The sequence below is a fragment of the Acipenser ruthenus genome, chromosome 4 (genome assembly GCF_902713425.1).
Source record: "Acipenser ruthenus chromosome 4, fAciRut3.2 maternal haplotype, whole genome shotgun sequence".
NCBI lineage: Eukaryota > Metazoa > Chordata > Actinopteri > Acipenseriformes > Acipenseridae > Acipenser > Acipenser ruthenus.
The window spans coordinates 5,884,566-5,903,133 of record NC_081192.1 but is presented as its reverse complement, the minus strand read 5'-3'; the positions used below and the strand labels follow the sequence as shown (position 1 = coordinate 5,903,133).

At 38.5% G+C, this 18,568-nt stretch overlaps 1 protein-coding gene across 1 annotated transcript in view; it reads left to right on the top strand.

Annotated features, from left to right (window-relative positions):
* The first annotated feature begins 7,030 nt into the window (after window positions 1-7,030).
* The window catches only part of LOC117400330 (inactive phospholipase C-like protein 2), a 92,459-nt gene continuing 80,921 nt past the window's right edge, over window positions 7,031-18,568 (top strand). The window contains exon 1 of the mRNA XM_034000143.3: window positions 7,031-8,411. Coding sequence (XP_033856034.3) covers window positions 8,151-8,411 — 261 coding nt within the window. The 5' untranslated portion in view covers window positions 7,031-8,150. The remainder of the gene's footprint in view (window positions 8,412-18,568) is intronic.

Here is an 18,568-nt window from a genome sequence, read left to right as displayed (position 1 = left end):
ACTTCTGAGTGGCAGTAGTACTAAGTAACCTGTAACATTCATATGGTTCTAGATAAGTAATAGACACAAAATATAAAAGAATAACCAAAAAGAAACTAGTACACCAGTATTGCAACGAATACTGCAGCATGCTGATAACAGACTGTATCTGTGTCTCTGTGAGCCTGAAATAAATATTATCCACACACTGCGTAATCGCATTGATTTCTCCATTTGTTACTGTCTCTGAAGTAGATTTATTTGGCAGCACTAACAATCTGTCTGCTTGATTCCTGCAAAACATACACCCTCTCCACAGGGAAATGACCCCTTTCAGATGCTGGACCGTAGTCACAAAGTTATGACCCTTAAGTTAGCTTTGTTCATACAGCCTGCTATATCTTAAGGATTAAATGTAAGGTATGTAAACCCAGTGAAACCAAGAACACTTAGATTAAGTGGTATGCATAACATTTCAGGTACAAAATAAGTATTTCACAGACATAAATACAATCAGTTACATTTGTCTTTTAATAACTATGTTACAATCAAGACCGGGCTCTTTGGAATATGTATGGTATTTCACCACTTCACCCACATGTTTTAAAAAAAAAAATAACTGTAATTCAGCTTTGTGTTTCATAATCTTCCGGTACATTTGTTTAAACTGATTTCGTTGAGCCCACACATGTTTTGACATTTTAAATAAATGTGCTACTTGAAATTAGACAAACAGAGCCAGCTGGGGTCACTGAGCACTTTCATCTGACTACCATCATAGTCTGTCATAGGCACCAACTGATAGATGCATACCTTGGTAAAATAAGACTTACATTTGAACTCCTAAAATGTGTAAAAGCCAATAGCTTAATTAACCTTTTCAATTTTTATTCTCATTTTGCTTTTGGTTCTTTAGGTGTCAAGACTTTGTTTTCACTTTCTGGGGTAAACATCCTGCCACAACATTATGTACAGCCTTCATTTCATTTCCTGTGTGACACATGTCAGTGTTGCATATAAGATTCTGTTCTACTCGGAGTTCTAAATCCTGCTGTTTAGTGAAATTATTCAGCGAAATTCCCAAAGCTTAAAGAAAAAGGAAAAAAAAAAAAACACCAATAACATTATTGATTATTTCTGGTTGGTCATTTATTGCAGGACTTTGGTTTAAAAAGCTTTGGAAATCCAGACGTTAGTCTTAGAGCAGGCTGATTGCTTTTAAAAATGGGTGTGGTATACCACGGTAAAACCACAGCAGTGTTAACCCTTCGTACCTGGTACAGAATTCCACCCTTCATTATGTACTGTATGAATTTCAATGTTGAGATTACTGTAGCTTCTCAAATCTAGCATTTACTCCAATGTCATTTACACATTTTATCTGATAGCCAATATATATATATATATATATATATATATATATATATATATATATATATATATATATATATATATATATATATATATGTATGTATATATAATTCTAAAATAAATTTAAAAAAAAAACAGCTTAAGACAGCTTACAAGCTATTATGTAAAATTTCTTGAATGTTTCTGGTTTGTTGAATATATTGGATGCGTTATTCTTTTCTGGAAGAAAGAACAATCTAATGACGATTTGGAGTAAATAGAGAGTGGGGATATAGCCCTATGTGTGGTATGTGTGCTTTCCTTTTTCATACTGTGATTGTTTAGATTGAAAAACCTTCATAGGTTGAGACACTGATTTTGTGATATGGAGTGCTGTGTTTTGTCGTCAGACAGGTTCTCTGAGAGAAGACTGGCCTTTTGAGAACTGACAGGCCAGAGTACAAAACTTTTTCGTCATTATGAACTGCTTCAGCAAACTCCGATCTGTCCCGAAGTTTGGTGTTATGTTAACATTTTTGGCTGCAATACCGGAATTAGCATCTTCATTCTTTCCAGTGAGGTGGTAGCAGGTGAACCATGATGAAATTCAGTTGCTGCACCTCTTATGATGTGCCTGGTATCACATGAGGTATTGTGTTTACGGGATGAATGAACTCAATGGCCTATCGGTTTTAGACATGTTTCTGGTATTGTTAGACACCATTCAAATTCAATTTTTCAATGTTTGTAAAATGCCTACTGCAACAGTAATTGTATACAGTAAATGAAATACCAAGTCCACTCTGGACATGCAGTTTAGAGGCTCCAAATTCACGCTACATTGTCATAAATAATTGGCCTTAATAAATAATTGGCAAATGTTTCTAAGAAATATGATTCTAATGACATTACTTCTGGCTTTTGAAAACAAGTCAGTGCTATTTTTAAGTACTGGTAGCACTTTGACGACTGGATGTGCTCAGTTAACTTAGCAGGAGGCAGGTCTCTGAAATTGGAAACGGCAAAACACAGCATGAAAACACAGCACGAAAGCTTTTACCGGTCAGGTAAAAATGTTTATAATTGAAAAAGAATGCATGTGTGTGGTGGAGTGTCCCGCCCATATATATATATATATATATATATATATATATATATATATATATATATATATATATGTGCACTGTTTTATTATTATTTATTATTGTTTGCGGCGCGGATAAAAGCGCCGTGTATTTGTTATTGTTTTTGTGTTTTTAAAAACCTCGTGAGGATGCGTGACTGATCAGCTAGTGATTTATTTAGCTGGCTGACAGTCACGCATCCTTATTAAACTCGTGCATGCTGTGACCATCTCCCGAATTAATTAATTGATTAATTGGTGCTAATCAGGAGATGGTCACTGTATATAAACCTGCAGCTCTTTACCCTCGGAGAGAGTGTCGGAGGAGAGACGTAAGTCTGTGGCAGAACGAGATTTAACAATTGCTATATACATGCTGGCTGAAAACCAGCACGATACTTGTTAGGTTTGTTTGGCTAACGCGCCTTTTTGTTTTGTTTTGTTGTTTGATTAAATATTTTGTTTATTTTATTATTTAATAAAACGCTGAGTGCCGTTGCGTTCAATTTCACATCCGTCATTACTTGCCTTTGGTTACTTCCTGGTCCGTGACATCACTACCCACACTTCACTGCAACAACAGCTTGGTTACAATGTGCAACACTATGAAGGTTAAACAATTATACTGAATTTTTAAGCAAACTCTAATTCCCATCTGTGTGTCAGTGTGAAAAAAAAGTGTGCATGTATTGCTTTTTCTTTTTCATTTAGCTTTGGTAGCTTTGTAGGTGTTCTGTTGATTTACTGACAGGAAAACAGTAATTCCCCTCCAAATTTCTATTCATTATTTAAGGATATTGCCTTTAGCTTTTGGTACAGAAGTATTATGGACAAATGTTTTAACAAGGTGTTCTGCATTAACAGTAAATAGGTGATACTTGGGTACAGTAGCACTCACCTCATGAGGTGGCTATATACATTAGAAGAGGGAACTACTGTATTATAGGCAAGGTCTATAAATCAAACCACAATTAGAAAGCCCTGGCAATGTACTTCAGTCTTATTTATTCCAGTATGAGCTTGTTTGTTGAAGCCACTCAAAGCTAAAATGAATGTTTGATTCTGGGAGGAAAAAGAAAAAAAAAAGAGGAACGATAAGTGAAACCTTGGGTCCTGTTTCCATGCCACGTGACTCAATTGAAAGAGCTTCTAACAGCTTCACCTCGGCCAACAGTTCCAATCAGAGCACAAATCTAAGATTTTAATGCACAAGTGGCTATTATTCCAACACCTACACAGTAGGACAAGTTTGCAGTGTGATAGGCAGAGAGGCTAAATTCAATGGCATACAGAGTGAATTGAAATGAAAGACTAACTTCTGCAGAGTGGCAACACATTCATGCGCTAGTTGCTTGTTAAACCACAGAGCCTGATCCAACAAATGACGAAACAACTGGCACTGTTTCAGTAAGCTAAATGACCCACTAACAAAAATTACCAGTATAATAAGAGCATTGTTTGGAAATAAAGTAAAGACTCTGTTTTATTTTCTGGTTTGTTTTAAAATGAATACATTTATAACCTACTGACAACAGGAGCAAGTATTGCTGGTGCATTTTTATTTATATTAAACATTCTAAAAGGATGAATACTTTCAGAAATGCTTTACTTTCATAAAGCATAACCAAAATATCTTAAACAGTGTTAGGCTGTGTATAATATCCCAGATATGAGTTATAAGCTGCTTGGCAACAAAAACAGTCATGGATTAGCTACAAGTTAAAAAATCAAAAACCTTTACAGTATTTGTCTTCCACTGAGAAATGTGAAACCTGGCAACCTATTTTATAACTTTTTTTTATATTTATTTAGAATCTCCAATTATTTTACCCCCGATTTTCTCCCAATTTGGAATGCCCAATTGTTATCATTATTACTATTATTTCTCCCTCACTGGGTTGATTCCCCACACAGCTCAGGGACCCGAGGCTCAGTGGGCGTCCCCCGATCCCAGGAACTCGAGAGCAGATGTCTGCAGACTACTGGCCTCTCCGCCCCCAAGCTCACTCAGCACCGGGCCTGTAGGGGTCGCTGTAGAGCGGTGAAGAGATACAGTCTAAGCCGGATCCCACCTACCCAACCCCGGGAGCGCCAAGGCCAATGCGGCGCCCCCCCCAGAGTCCCCAGCGAAGACCAGTTGCATCGCACAACCAGGATTCAAACTTGCGCACTCTAGATGTATGACTCACCCTGCACGCTGCGCGGCAGTGTTTTTACCAGGTGAGCCATTCAGGGACCCCTTAACTTTTTTTTTTTAAAGAACACAAGAGAATTGGATTGTTGAAAATGTAATTATTGTAAAGAAGGCAACAAGAGTCTAGATCAGTTCCATGAATATCAAACAGTATTTTATCCATTAAAACTAAGCCTTTGAGGGGGCTCCCGAGTGGTGCATCCAGTAAAAGCACTTGTGTAGAGTGCAGGATGTGCTCTATAGTCTGGATGTTGCCGGTTCGAGCCCAGACTATTCCTTTGCCGACCGAGGACGGAAGCTCCCAGGGGGCGGTGCACAACTGGCCGAGAGCTACCCGGGGGGAGGGAGGGTTAGGTCGTCCAGGGTGTCCTCGGTGTCCTCGGCTCACCACGCACCAGCGACCTCTGTGGTCTGGCCGGGCGCCTGCATACTTGCCTGTAAGCTGCCCAAGGGCGGCTAACAGCAGCCGTTTTGGAGGACAGCGTGTGTTCGTCTTTGCCCCTCCTGAGTCAGCACAGCGGTGGTAGCAGTGAGCTGAGCTAAACAAAATAATTGGACAATAATTGGAACTAACCTTTGAACTGGAAATGGAATGAGTCATTGAACTGTAAACACAAAGTGCTGTCATTATTTTAGAATTTCTTGGTTACTACTTAGTGCTATTCATTTGGTTCTACTGTAAATAGGAGGGTGTGTGGTCCAATAGGAGGCTGTGTGGTCCAGTGGTTAAAGAAAAGGGCTTCTAACCAGGAGGTCCCCGGTTCAAATCCCACCTCAGCCACTGACTCACTGTGTGACCCTGAGCAAGTCACTTAACCTCCTTGTGCTCCGTCTTTCGGGTGAGACGTAGTTGTAAGTGACTCTGCAGCTGATGTATAGTTCACACACCCTACTCTCTGGAAGTCACCTTGGATAAAGGTGTCTGCTAAATAAACAAATAATAATACTGAAATTATATATTTTTTGTGTGCACAGATTTGTTTTACTATTTTAAACTATTAAACTCAAAATGTGGTATAGTGAGGTAATTGCATAGTTATCTGCATTGCTAAATAGTAATATGGATGTGTCATAGCTGAGTTCAATAATACACTATTCCTACTACATACCGGCAGGTAATGTACAATCAACACACACTGAAACTGTGACTGTCATTCACTAACACGCTTGCAAAATGTCCATTACTGTAGTTATAAAATACTGTAATAATCCTAAAATACTATAAAAATGTTACATTAATTACAATGTTACCTTTTTAATTTAGTATTTTAAATTAAAATCCAATTTGTTATTTTTGTAACTAAATGATGGAAAGAACAACAGAGATGAGTGTGGCTGCACAGGTAAGAATTCCTGGCTCAGGACTTCTGGCTCACCATATGAACCACGCAAAGGCTGCCTGCAAAGTTGCTAACTTGGTTCTAAGCATGCAAGCACTCTATAAAAGTGTCGATCTGTTTACATGGGTTAAGAAGAGCACTGCATTCCACTGATCTCATTTTGTCTATAGGGGTCAGATTTATCCATAACAGAAGTGCACCACCAAACATTAAATGACATGCGGCACCACTGTGTCATATACTAAATAAAATTAAAATAAAACCTGACTGGTGAAAAGAATCTTCATGTCACTGCTGTAGTGTCATTTATTTAGTATTATGCATTCTACAAACTATACAGTCAACCCTGCTTGTAAAAAATAAGTGGCCCCCATAGACGGATGGTACGATACTTTTGTGCAGTAAACCTTGGGGACCCTATCTTTATATGTAGTTGCAAATCCGTTTTGCATACTTAGCAACTGCTTTGCTGTCTAAAAAAAAAATAACAAAATACTTCTTTAAAATGTTTACTATATTGTAAAAATAACTGCAACCCAACCATTATACATTATGTAGAAAGCAATGTATCAAATTAAGCCGGACATTTTTTTCTGTTCCCTTTGTTTAGTTAAAAAATGTACAATGAAAAAACAATAAAGCATCCTTACCCATCCATGTGTGCGGTGGTATTGGGAAAACACACCCACCCACACTGGACACAGTACTTAGTGGAAGAACCTACTTGTCTGTTGGTGTAACCTTTTTAACAATACCCAAACAGCTGTATGTGTTTGACAGCAGCTTCTGACTGAAGACAGAAGAAGTATGAGTCTTTACAGCCAGGTAGGTCTTCACCGCCAACAAAAAGCGAAAGTGTTTTTTATACAGCGTCCTCGCTGAGTGCATACATCGACTAAGGGTGTTCTGTGTGGGTGAAGTCGATAAGGTATTGGTCAATTGCTTGAAGTGTGTTTGACTGACGGTTATTTTACTACCGTAGGTGGGGGTTTGACAACGCTAGCCAACAAGAAGAGCCTATTTACTCTAAATGGCGTCTCCTCAACTTTATGGGCGGGGGCTCATTAGCCATTTCCTAATGAAGAGTAAACTGGAGTGTTTGACAGACAGAAGCTTCCAGCGACAGGAGTCTGTTTGAGGAAACGAATGCGACCTACCTGCCTGTCAGTGTGTGACTCTGTGAGAGAATTTGTATTTTGAGCTTTGCAGCCACAGCCACTGCTACAACTATCACACCCAGGGCTCCTGTCGATCAATACGAATTGCCATCGAAAACAAGATACATTTCGTTGTGGTGCCTGACTGAAGATGTTTTCAATATTGCTGTTTTAATTTACTGCATGTTTGTTTTTGTTTTTTCACATATGCAGAAAGAGAGAAAGCCATTGTCACAGGAAGGTGGTTTTCTTGCAACAGCATCTTGTATTTGCAACTAAAAGGACGACAATTTTTTTTTTACAGTAGTACTGCTTTTTGGAAATGAAACATAACGTTTTTTGTTCATTGTGCATTTTCCCTTTGGCGGTGTGTTAAACTATGTGGAGTCTTAAAACTTAACAAGAAAGCGGCGAGTCGAGGTGTCCAGCAACATGAATTAAGAACCCTAGCAAACATCGACAACATGGTTTGATTGTGTGAATAGATTGTATAATGTTGTTTTTTTTCCTGCGAAGATTTAAACACCACTGTCACAGTTGTCATATCAGGCTGGTATGTGCAACGCAGCTTCCCATTTTTGCATTCGATTGGATACTGTAATTTTTTTTTTTTTAATTTTAGATTTCTCTTTTTTTTTTTTTTTTTTTTTTAATATTTCCGACACCAGCAGCGTTTAATCTTAAAGAGAGTAGCAAGTCATCACCGGGTTATTATTATTTTTTTGATTAGCTGGCCGGGTCACAATGACAATTTATGCAGTCAGGTTTGTGTAAAATCCTCTTAACATGGAATTACCATTAGTGGTAATGGCATATTAAAGTCTGGCTACAGTACATCAGCCAATTCACTCTTTTATCAGAATATTTTGCATTTTTTGTTATAATCTCCCCCCCCCCCCCCCCCCCCCCCCCCCCAAAAAAAAAAAAATCAAAAAACAACAAACAACAAAAAACAAAAAAACCAACAATACAGAAATTATCGAATCACAGAAATAAGCTGTATTCTTATGGCGGAGTTTCGGAAGGAGAACGGCGGCGTGGCTTCCTCACAGATCCCGGGGCAGGCGCCTCTCAACCCCGGCGATGAAGCTGACAGAAACGCACAGTGTGGAGACTCGGTTTCAAACGGAGACTGTGGCGTGGGAGACATGCTTGATGAATCGGGATCTCCATCGACCCCCAGCAGCCCTGGGATAGACATCGCTAACAATACAACAGCCGGACTGGAGGGCAAACCTGGCATCCCCCGTAGGAGCAGCATCATTAAGGTATGGTCGCCAAAACACACACCCTACACCGAAGAGATGCAATAGGGGTTGTACGTGGAGTATAATCATTTTTTATAGTATACTCACTCAACCTTTTATGTGTGTTTTAGCAGGTTCAATATACCTTATTCTTGTGGCAAGCGATATGTAAACATGTTGCTTTTTTGGGAGGGGTGGGGTGGGGTTGGTCGAGTGTCTAGTAGTATTGTGTTTCGTTTTTCCTGGAAGATGCGTTCTAAATCGGAATGTACCTACAGTACCTCTGCTCTCTAGGTTCAGAGCCTGAGCTACTGGTTCTGTGTGGCTTCAAGGTTGTTCCTATTGACCAAAAACAAGCCTACAAGGCAACACAGTACTGTGTTTGAATGCTGTATGTTACATCCCTCGGATGATGCAGGTAATTTGCATAAGCAAATTAACAAATTCAGCCAGTTATACGTCCTAAGATTTATTTTCTCTACATTTTGACGTGTACTAAAAATAACACATAGTATGCCCGTTTTTCATATTTTTTCATTTGAAAATTATTATTATTATTATTATTATTATTATTATTATTATTATTATTATTATTAACTATATAAATATGTAATTAAATATGTAATAGGGATATTGATATGCTAAAATACTTGTGGGGCTTTCAAATTTCAGGCTATAGCAAGCTGTATGATATTTGTATCAAAGGAAATTGTTCTGTGCCTAAGAAAATATGCAAACTTAATGTTAACTAGAGCAGCGTTACACATGGGGCTTAAGGCAGGACTAAGGAGAGTCTTTGGTCAAACAAGCACCAGACTAACTGTAATTCTGGACCAATTAACTAATTTTGCTTCATAGTCGAATGGAACTTCCTGAATAATGTTACGCTAACATGTTGCATTATATACCGCTTTGTAGTATTCTCTATACTTAACGAAAAAAACTGACAAAAATTGAAAAATGTGACATTTTGTAATCTAAAACGAAATACCGTGTTATTATGGATTCCGGTAGACTTCTGTCATTTTATTTATTATTATTATTATTATTATTATTATTATTATTATTATTATTATTATTATTATTATTATTATTATTATTATTATTGTCTTTTATTACATGATGTTAAATAAAAGATCTAAATTATGTTCATATAGTTGTTTTCCTAAAGTTCTGGGTGATGCAAGACTTTTGTGGGTAGCTGTAGCTGTTAGGATTTTCTTTACTGGCTTAATATTTGCAGTCCTTGCTGTGTGTGAGCTGGTGGCTTCGTTAAGTGTGTTGTTGCTCAAGTTGATCTTGCTCAGTTTTGTTTTAAATTGCTGTTACATCGCCAACCACAACTTGTTTTAATGTTGTTGAAAAAGGCAAAGAATATAATTTGAAATATCCCTGAACACTCCTTGTTTTAAATGCCCTAGAGTGTACCACTTTGGATCATTAAAAATGATGCTGAAATGGTTTTTAAAATTCATGACGTTACTGTAGCACCAAAAGCATCACGTAGCCCACCAAGTAGTTCTAGAATGATGAATGTGAACGTATTTGGTATTGGTACAGGATGAATACATCATAGCACTATCTCATTTAAGTTTTGCGCTTTTACAAGACACAATCATTAATAATAATATCGGCCTGTCTGTACACATACAGAATGTATTCGGATGGTGTACGTATTTTATCGTGGCCTGCATGTCTTGTTACCTAACTGACCTTTGTATTTTAGTTTTTGTGTTTCTTTTGATATCGTACTCTCTGGTAGACACTCCCGTTATCTGCAGTAGCAGCTTTTCATTTACATATCCAGTTTTTTTTTTTTTTTTTACAGTAGTTGTTGGGAAACGATCATCTGGTCAGGTGTACATTATCACAGATTTTAAGGAGGAGAGAGGGACTGTTAGTCTCAAGTAAAGGACCCTGATGTTGCTCAATTGCAAACACTACAGTATAGCCCTGCTGTATTAGTTAATACAGAAATGAACGGTGTCCATGAACTCAAAGTGCATCTAGCAACTAGTTAAAAGCTTTCCTGACCCAGATAATTGAGCACACACACACATACAAAAACAGTACAAGCATATTCTGAAGTGGTCATTTTTAAATTTTGGCTGGAATGAGGAAGTTGTGGTTCTCTGGTGAATGTGATGGGATTGAATACCTTTAGGACAGCTTGTACCGATAGCCAGGAATGTAGTCATCATCATCATCATCATCACAGGGTGCTGTGTCCTTGACATTGACGATCATGTTCCGACACCTTGTCCTGCTGCTGCCCGCTGGAGCAGGTCACATGCTTTCCATCTCTCTCCTAGGTCCACCAGTCTTCGGTTCAGATGTTTTTGCCTCTGTCTCCCTCACGCTCTCTTCCCTTCAGTTTTGCCGGTTAGGCTCAGGTTTTCCAACCCATTCCTCCTTAAAATATGTCCTAGAAATGTAAGCTGTCTTGTTCTTATTTGTGTCAAGGTGTTCCTGGTGGTGTTTGCTGTGTTAAGTACGTCTTTGTTACTTTTCCGTGCCGTCCAGGGAATTCTTAGCATTCTGAAGAGCATCCTGCGCAAGAAACCACATCTCTGCTGCTTCTATTTTACTATGCCTCTCCTTACTTATGGTCCAGGTTTCACATCCATATAGCAGAGCTGCCCATACATAGGTTTGCAGTGTTCTTAATCTTATTTGTAAGTGTATGTGATCATTTGTTAACAGGCTGTGCATTCTTGTGCAGGATTTATTTGCTATCATCATCCTTTTCTGGATTTCTGTTGTGCATCTTCCTTCTGCTGTTATTGTACAGACTAGATATACACATGTGTTTCCCCCATAGTGATAAGGAGAACACCAACTCCCAGTATGCAAGACTGGAGCAGCAAATATGGCAGAAGAGCACTTAAAGGAATGCAGTATGAAGTGGAAATGCATTCAGTATTTCTCTTTATGGTGTGTGATGATTTTCCAAGAACAGACATGTTTCATTTTCTACATTAATGTGGATTGACAGCCTCAGTTAAAAAAAACAACATGAAATACAAATACAATGAAAAAGTTTAGTAATATATAGAAAAGTGTATGGGGTTGTGTCAAGAATTGTGATATTTATAACCTTAATCCTAAATCTTATATGATTTAATAGCACAGTAAAGACAATGGCAAATTGATTACAGAATATCAAATACGTTTATTTAATTACACTCACTCCATTATTGCATAGTGATATAGCAGCAAACAATTCTAGCAACATATATTCTTATACAGATTATATTAGTCAACTAGGTATAAGGTAACATAAATGGTCTGATTAATGACTCCCTTGTATACTGGGCACTCTTTCTCAAGGCGGGGCTTGTCTTGTCCTCTGAATTGGAGTCCCCAGATAGTGCCCAAGTGCTCGGATACTTTTTCCTTATATAGGTACTTGCTAACAACAAACCAAATATATGCATTCCCTAAGCCTATTGGCAGTTAGAAGAATAAGCGTCCTTATGCCCTACTGTTAGTCAACAGGTGGTATAGTCTGCTATACAACATTTAAAACGATAAACAAAAACAATAGTAATGTTTGGGAGACGTGTTTTCAGCTTGTTCTTTGGGGGGCATGCAATCAGTTTCAGTCAATCAAATAAATACCTTTTTGGTTTATTCCCCCCAAAGGGTCCTGAACCACTCTATAGGTAAAAACACAAGCATTGGATAGCATGAATTGATTACAAGAAGCAGGACCATACAGTAAATCATGGGATTAGAGACTGTTGTCTCTGACGTAATACAATTATATATCACCGTATGCTTTGGACTTCTTTCGGATTATCATTCAAGTGGATTAGGCTTGATCTCTGAAAGCGGCCGTGGCTCCCCTCCAGTTTATAGAGAATCCTAGTTTTATTTGAACAAAAAGAGTCCATAGGGACTTGCAGGGCCACATAAAATGTAATGTTAGCCATTTTCCTTTATGTATAGTCCTACAAAACAGCATCTAATGTACAGTGCCTGTTCACAAAGAACATACTTATATGAGCTGTGTGTTTGCTGTGGAACCTCATCTAATGTACAGTACCTGTTCACAAAGAACATACTTATATGAGCTGTGTGTTTGCTGTGGAACCTCATCTAATGTACAGTGCCTGTTCACAAAGAACATATTTATATGAGCTGTGTGTTTGCTGTGGAACCTCATCTAATGTACAGTACCTGTTCACAAATATTTATATGAGCTGTGTGTTTGCTGTGGAACCTCATCTAATGTACAGTACCTGTTCACAAAGAACATATTTATATGAGCTGTGTGTATGCTGTGGAACCTCATCTGCTTATCTCCTGGGTCTTCTTCCATGGAGCCCACTTTTGCTCAAAAAGCGACGGATGGTGCGATCAGAAACTGACGTACCTTCACCTTGGAGTTCAGCTTGTATCTCTTTGGCAGTTATCCTTGGTTCTTTTTCTACCATTCACACTATCCTTCTGTTCAATCTGGGGTCGATTTTCCTCTTGCGGCCGCGCCCAGGGAGGTTGGCTACAGTTCCATGGACCTTAAACTTCTTAATAATATTTGCAACTGTTGTCACAGGAACATCAAGCTGCTTGGAGATGGTCTTGTAGCCTTTACCTTTACCATGCTTGTCTATTATTTTCTTTCTGATCTCCTCAGACAACTCTCTCCTTTGCTTTCTCTGGTCCATGTTCAGTGTGGTGCACACAATGATACCAAACAGCACAGTGACTACTTTTCTCCATTTAAATAGGCTGAATGACTGATTACAAGATTGGAGACATGTGTGATACTAATTAAAGAAACTAATTAGTTTCACTATAATCCAATTATTTATTATCTTTTCTAAGGGGTACCAACAAATGTGTCCAGGCCATTTTAGAATATCTTTGTAGAATAAGCAATAATTCATCTCTTTTCACAGCTTCTTTGCTTTATTCTATGACATACCAAAGGCATGCAAGTATACATGATAAAATAGCTTTTAATTTCATCACTTTTCAGGAGGAATGAAGCATTATTTCAATGAGCTGTAAGGGTACCAACAAATTTGAGCACGTCTGTATGTATAGGTAGCTACTGTACTGTTAGATTTAGGATTGCAATTATTAAGTGAATATGTATTCTGATCATCGTCTTGCAGTTAACGCGTGCAGGTTTTATCTCAGAAGCACTATGATCAGAAGTATTCTCAGCAGACTAGAGATTAGTTTCCAGTCACTTAACTCAGATGAGCTAACAGCATTTACTTTGTGGTTTGCACTGGGATTCCACCTGAAACAGTTCATAATTTTAATAAAAGATTCTATAGTAGTAGTAGTTAAAATGAAACATGGAGGAAGGGTTGTTTGGTATACTATACTGTATCAGTGAAATAATTTGAAGTCGGTATATTGTGGACTGCAATATATAAAGTGGTAGTTGTGATCTCTTGGGAGTGAAGACTGTAATGCTCCTCTTTGATCAGGACTCCACTGTGAGCATCAATCCGTAAAGTTACATTGATTGGATTCATTGGAGAGCCCTCAAATCTTATCATGTCCAAAACAAACTCGTGATGCAGTTGTGGAACTAAGTGTCAAACACACATGATTATTTTACTCCTAGTTCTAGGCCCTGGGACTCAAAGTTTTGTGCCGGGCTTATAAAATATAATGCAAGGGTGAATGGATGCAAGGATGAATGGCAATATTATAGTACAAAAATAAAACCCAAATCAAAAGAAAATGTAAATGCATTGATTAAATGGGTCACATGAATCTACAGTGTCTGCCACTTAAATCCCATCGGTGGTAGTGATATTCATGTTTACTAAAATTAGTTGGGAATAGTAACTCTACCTATAATTGATTTGTTTTCATGTATATTTTTTATATTTGTTAACAACTTTTATTACATTTGCAACTTAGAGGTGTGTTGTTTCCCAGTGAATTTGTTGAAGTAAACAGCCTAGTCAAGACTGGCATAATTAAATAGTAGTGTAGTGGTAAAAGTTGAGAGAAAGGGCAGAAGGTCCTAGTTATTATTATTATTATTATTATTATTTAATTTTTAGCAGACGCCCTTATCCAGAGCGACTTACAATTGTTACAAGATATCACGTTATACATATATCACATTATTTTTACATACAATTACCCATTTATACAGTTGGGTTTTTACAGGAGCAATCTAGGTAAAGTACCTTGCTCAAGGGTACAACAGCAGTGCCCCACCGGGGATTGAACCCACGACCCTCCGGTCAAGAGTCCAGAGCCCTAACCACTACTCCACACTGCTGCAGTTATAAATGTCATAGGCTACATGCAGAATTGTGATTCCTGAGATGAGTCACGCCCTTTACCCCAGCCAGCTGTAAAACTACTGTGCAGTCCTGGGTGAATGAATAAGAACAAAGAGAACTGAAGACCACGTGACTTCTTCTGGGCTGGTACTGTATGAAATACCAAAACAATTTGAGCTGTAATGCTTTTAGAATAAACCAGGAGATCCTGGTTTCAAGTCCTTCTTACTAACAGTATAACAAGTAGAGCCACATTTTGTTCCATACATTATTAAAAAGACCATACCTACTGTACCATGGGCAAGATTTTGAATTCTTTGCAAATGTCAGTTTCGGTTAGGGGAAATCATAACCGTTTCAGGCCTAGTGGTTCTGTGCCATCTGTGCCTGTGCAGCCTGGCGTATTGGGGCCTAGCTGGATTCCAAGCTTAGTGTCTGTAGGCTCGAGCAGTACTGCTGTGAGCACCTGCTTATGTTTGAGCTTGCAGACCTAATATCTACCTAATATCTGTTGCAGACCTAATATCTGTTAGGCTCCTGACACAAGGACCTATGTTAACACAATTCAGCGCAATAACAGATTATAAAACACAATTTACCACTCCCCTCTGTATTCTGGACATTTTTTTTAAAGTACTATAATTGAACAGGTATTTTTAAAAAAAGTTTCCTCATCAATTTGTCTACTGGTTTAAGACCTGTGAGACCTTGTTGACATCTCTTCAAAATTGTAGACCGCTGTCAGTTAGGGGTTTAGTAGGTTGAATCCTCGAGACAGTGCTTTAAATACTGGCTTTTCAGTTTGGCATCCATCTCTGACACAACTGTGTTTTTGGAAGCCCTGGGACTGAGCCAGTGCCTGTTGCGCTTGGCTTGTGTGTGACATTGTAAAGGTCACGCCTGTCACTGCTGCAGCTCTGACAATGAAACAGACATCCATGTGTATGAGGTCATCTATTATACCACTCGGCAGGGACCCATGCTCATTAATGACCCTGGAAATGTTTACAAAATATAAAAACAATTGAATATCTTGTTTAAAAAAGAAATCAATCAGGCAGCCGAGACAGCAATAGCAAGCATGTGCTATTTACGTCAATGGGTGATCTGGTCTTCTAAATGAGCTTGTTAGCTGAATTGAGTGAATGCTTGAGAATAGACAGGTCTTTTATATCTGAGTTTTTATGTACAGTAATAGTGTGAGGCTCTTTGCATTAGTATTACTATTCTTATTATGGCCCATTGTGAGGCAAAGATTTGGCACAGGTGAGAAGAAACAGGTATTTATTTTCATTGAAATACAGTAGTGCATGCTGTGTATAGATATACCATATTCTCCCAGAAGCAGTGACCCAAGAGAGTGTGCTAGCTCAGTTCAGAGTCCTGTTTGGCACAGTGCGTTGTGTGCGCATCCTAATCTGGACTCTACTTCTTGCTGCCAAAAACTTTAAGTAGTGGGTCAAGAGCAGTTGTGTTGGAAGGAGCGTTTTTTTTTCCTTGCCAAAGTCTGACATGGTGGTCAATCCATGTAAGACAAAACACTTTGTGAGAGGTATTTCTAATTTCTATCAACCATGTGATTTGTGGCAGACACAGATATTTCTTTGGCTTTGAATATATCTGGTGCAATGTTCGTTCGAATATTGGGATATTTTTCCCAGCACAAAAAATAAATATTATTTCATGTTTTCACATTGCGCTACTGAAGTGCTAAAGCCATCTCTCAACGATTAACCAGTGAGCAATGACACAAAGCGAAACGAGCGGAGATGAAATGCTGAAATGAAGTGTGATCGGAATGAAAGCTTGGCCAATACCTGTAGTGATGATGAATGTTAATACTTGTCAATAGCAGCTAACAGGAATTGAAGCAGTATGAGGAATGAAAATGCAAGTTGGAACAGTGACAGCAAAGAAGTGAATGAAAGTTGTGTCAATTAAGGTACTTGTTTATTAATGGAGTACTGGCAGGCTGTTGTGGCAGCACAAAGTCACACTCGTGGCTGCATTTGAGAAACACTCTTTTAGAATAATAATATTACCTTGTACAGGATCATACTTCAGCAGCTGAGTTACAGGGTATCTAATAATTGTTGTGACACATTTTTTGTTAGGCAAGAACAAGGCAGAAGCAGCATTCTCAAGATATTGTGTATTGTGCATTTCCTGTTGCATTCACACAGCACATCAATGGCACAGCATGGAGTCTGTACAGATATAAATCACAACACAAAGAAAGAAAAGGTCCACTCTCTTTTGTACACTTTTTTTTTATCCTTGGCAACAGCTGTGCTTGAATAATTAGCTACAGACTGGCAGCTCAGAGCTGCACACCCCAAAACGTATCAAGTGGAAAACAAGACAGTTGTGCAATCACCTTGGGAAAAAAACTCAGCATCCCAGAGCTCCAAAAAAGTTTGCTGAGCTGCCAGGGTTCAAAGCAAAAATAAATACATATTTGTGACCATCTTGTTGGCCCAGTTCTTGCATGCTCTTGACATGAGTTGCAGCTGCTGTAAACATGTAGTCTGGGTGCTCATGACGGTGTGTGTACCTCTCCTTGAGCAACAGGAAGTCAGCAGCTTTCAGAATAAAGAATAAAAGCACTGTGGGTACAGTAAGCACGGGTTACAATATTAAGTACTGTTCCCAGTCACATTCTTTTAGATAGCTGTGTTGCAGAACCTTTGGGATTAGATTGGTTTTGTCTTTGCAGTTTACCTGCAGAAGTAGTATAGTGATTTGCAGAAGTATTTACCCCCTACCAATAATGTCACATTTTGTTGAATTACAAATAATGTGAGTTTTTCAAATAAGCTTTTTTTTATTCAAAGCTGTAGTGGTTTAACTGAACACTGTTATATGAGGAGGAATGTCAGCAAAACTTGCAAAGAAAATGTACAAAATGAAATTTACTCGTTGCATAAGTATTCAGCCCCTTAAGTAGTACTTGGTAGAAGCACGTTTTGCAGCAATTACTGCTATGAGTCTTTTTGGATAGGTCTGTACTAGCAAGGTGCAGCTGCATACTGTCCTGAACTTACTGTTTGTAAAGCATTAACTACACAATCAATATCCACACAGAGATCTGGAAAGGAGTGACGAAAGCAAGCACACCCTGTAATGCAGCACGTTATGTTAAGTGTTTATTTTAATTTAGTTCTCTTTTTTCTTTTTTTCTAATATACCGGCTCATCCCCTGGGCTGTAGACCGTTCTCCTCCTGGGTGGGCTGGAGGTTAGGGGAATCGCGCTGCAGTCTGGGGTGAGCTGGCCTTAGCCCCTTGACTCTCACTAGACCACACTGGCCGCAGATGCCCATTAAGAAAGGAACTTTGTACTCTGCAAGAAAAACATCTTTTTCCAGCAGGCAGTCAGGGCTGGTGTGTCCTTAGCTCCCTGGCTGAAGTCTTCGTCTGTCAAACCCTCATCCATGGCCTGATTTTGAATGGTTTCCATGTAGTCCTTTCACCACTTTTATATATTCTCCTCTTCTGTCTGTCTGGGCTGTCTGGGTATTCTACAGCACATGTTGATAGAGTGCTAAAACATTTAATAATGCTTTTGAAAGAACTCCAATCAGAGCCCTCTTATTAAAAACAATCATTCTGCAGCTACATTGATATTCTGTCTTTACAGCTACCTTAAACACCATGGAATTGATAGAATTTACGATGCCCTTTATAACACTGCAGGCATTGCAGCTGTTTAATATCCTGTTTCTGCTTTTGCCATTTAAATTAAAGCGACCTACTGTACCTGATGCCTGCTTAAAATTCAGATTGTCTCAGAAAGGAGAAAAGTGAATAAAGGATTCTTTTTAATGCAACACAAAATCCACAGAAACACAGACACTTGAACATCGTGGGGTGTTTATTGCTAAAAACGTAGCAGGTTTTACATCTTAATACTAAGC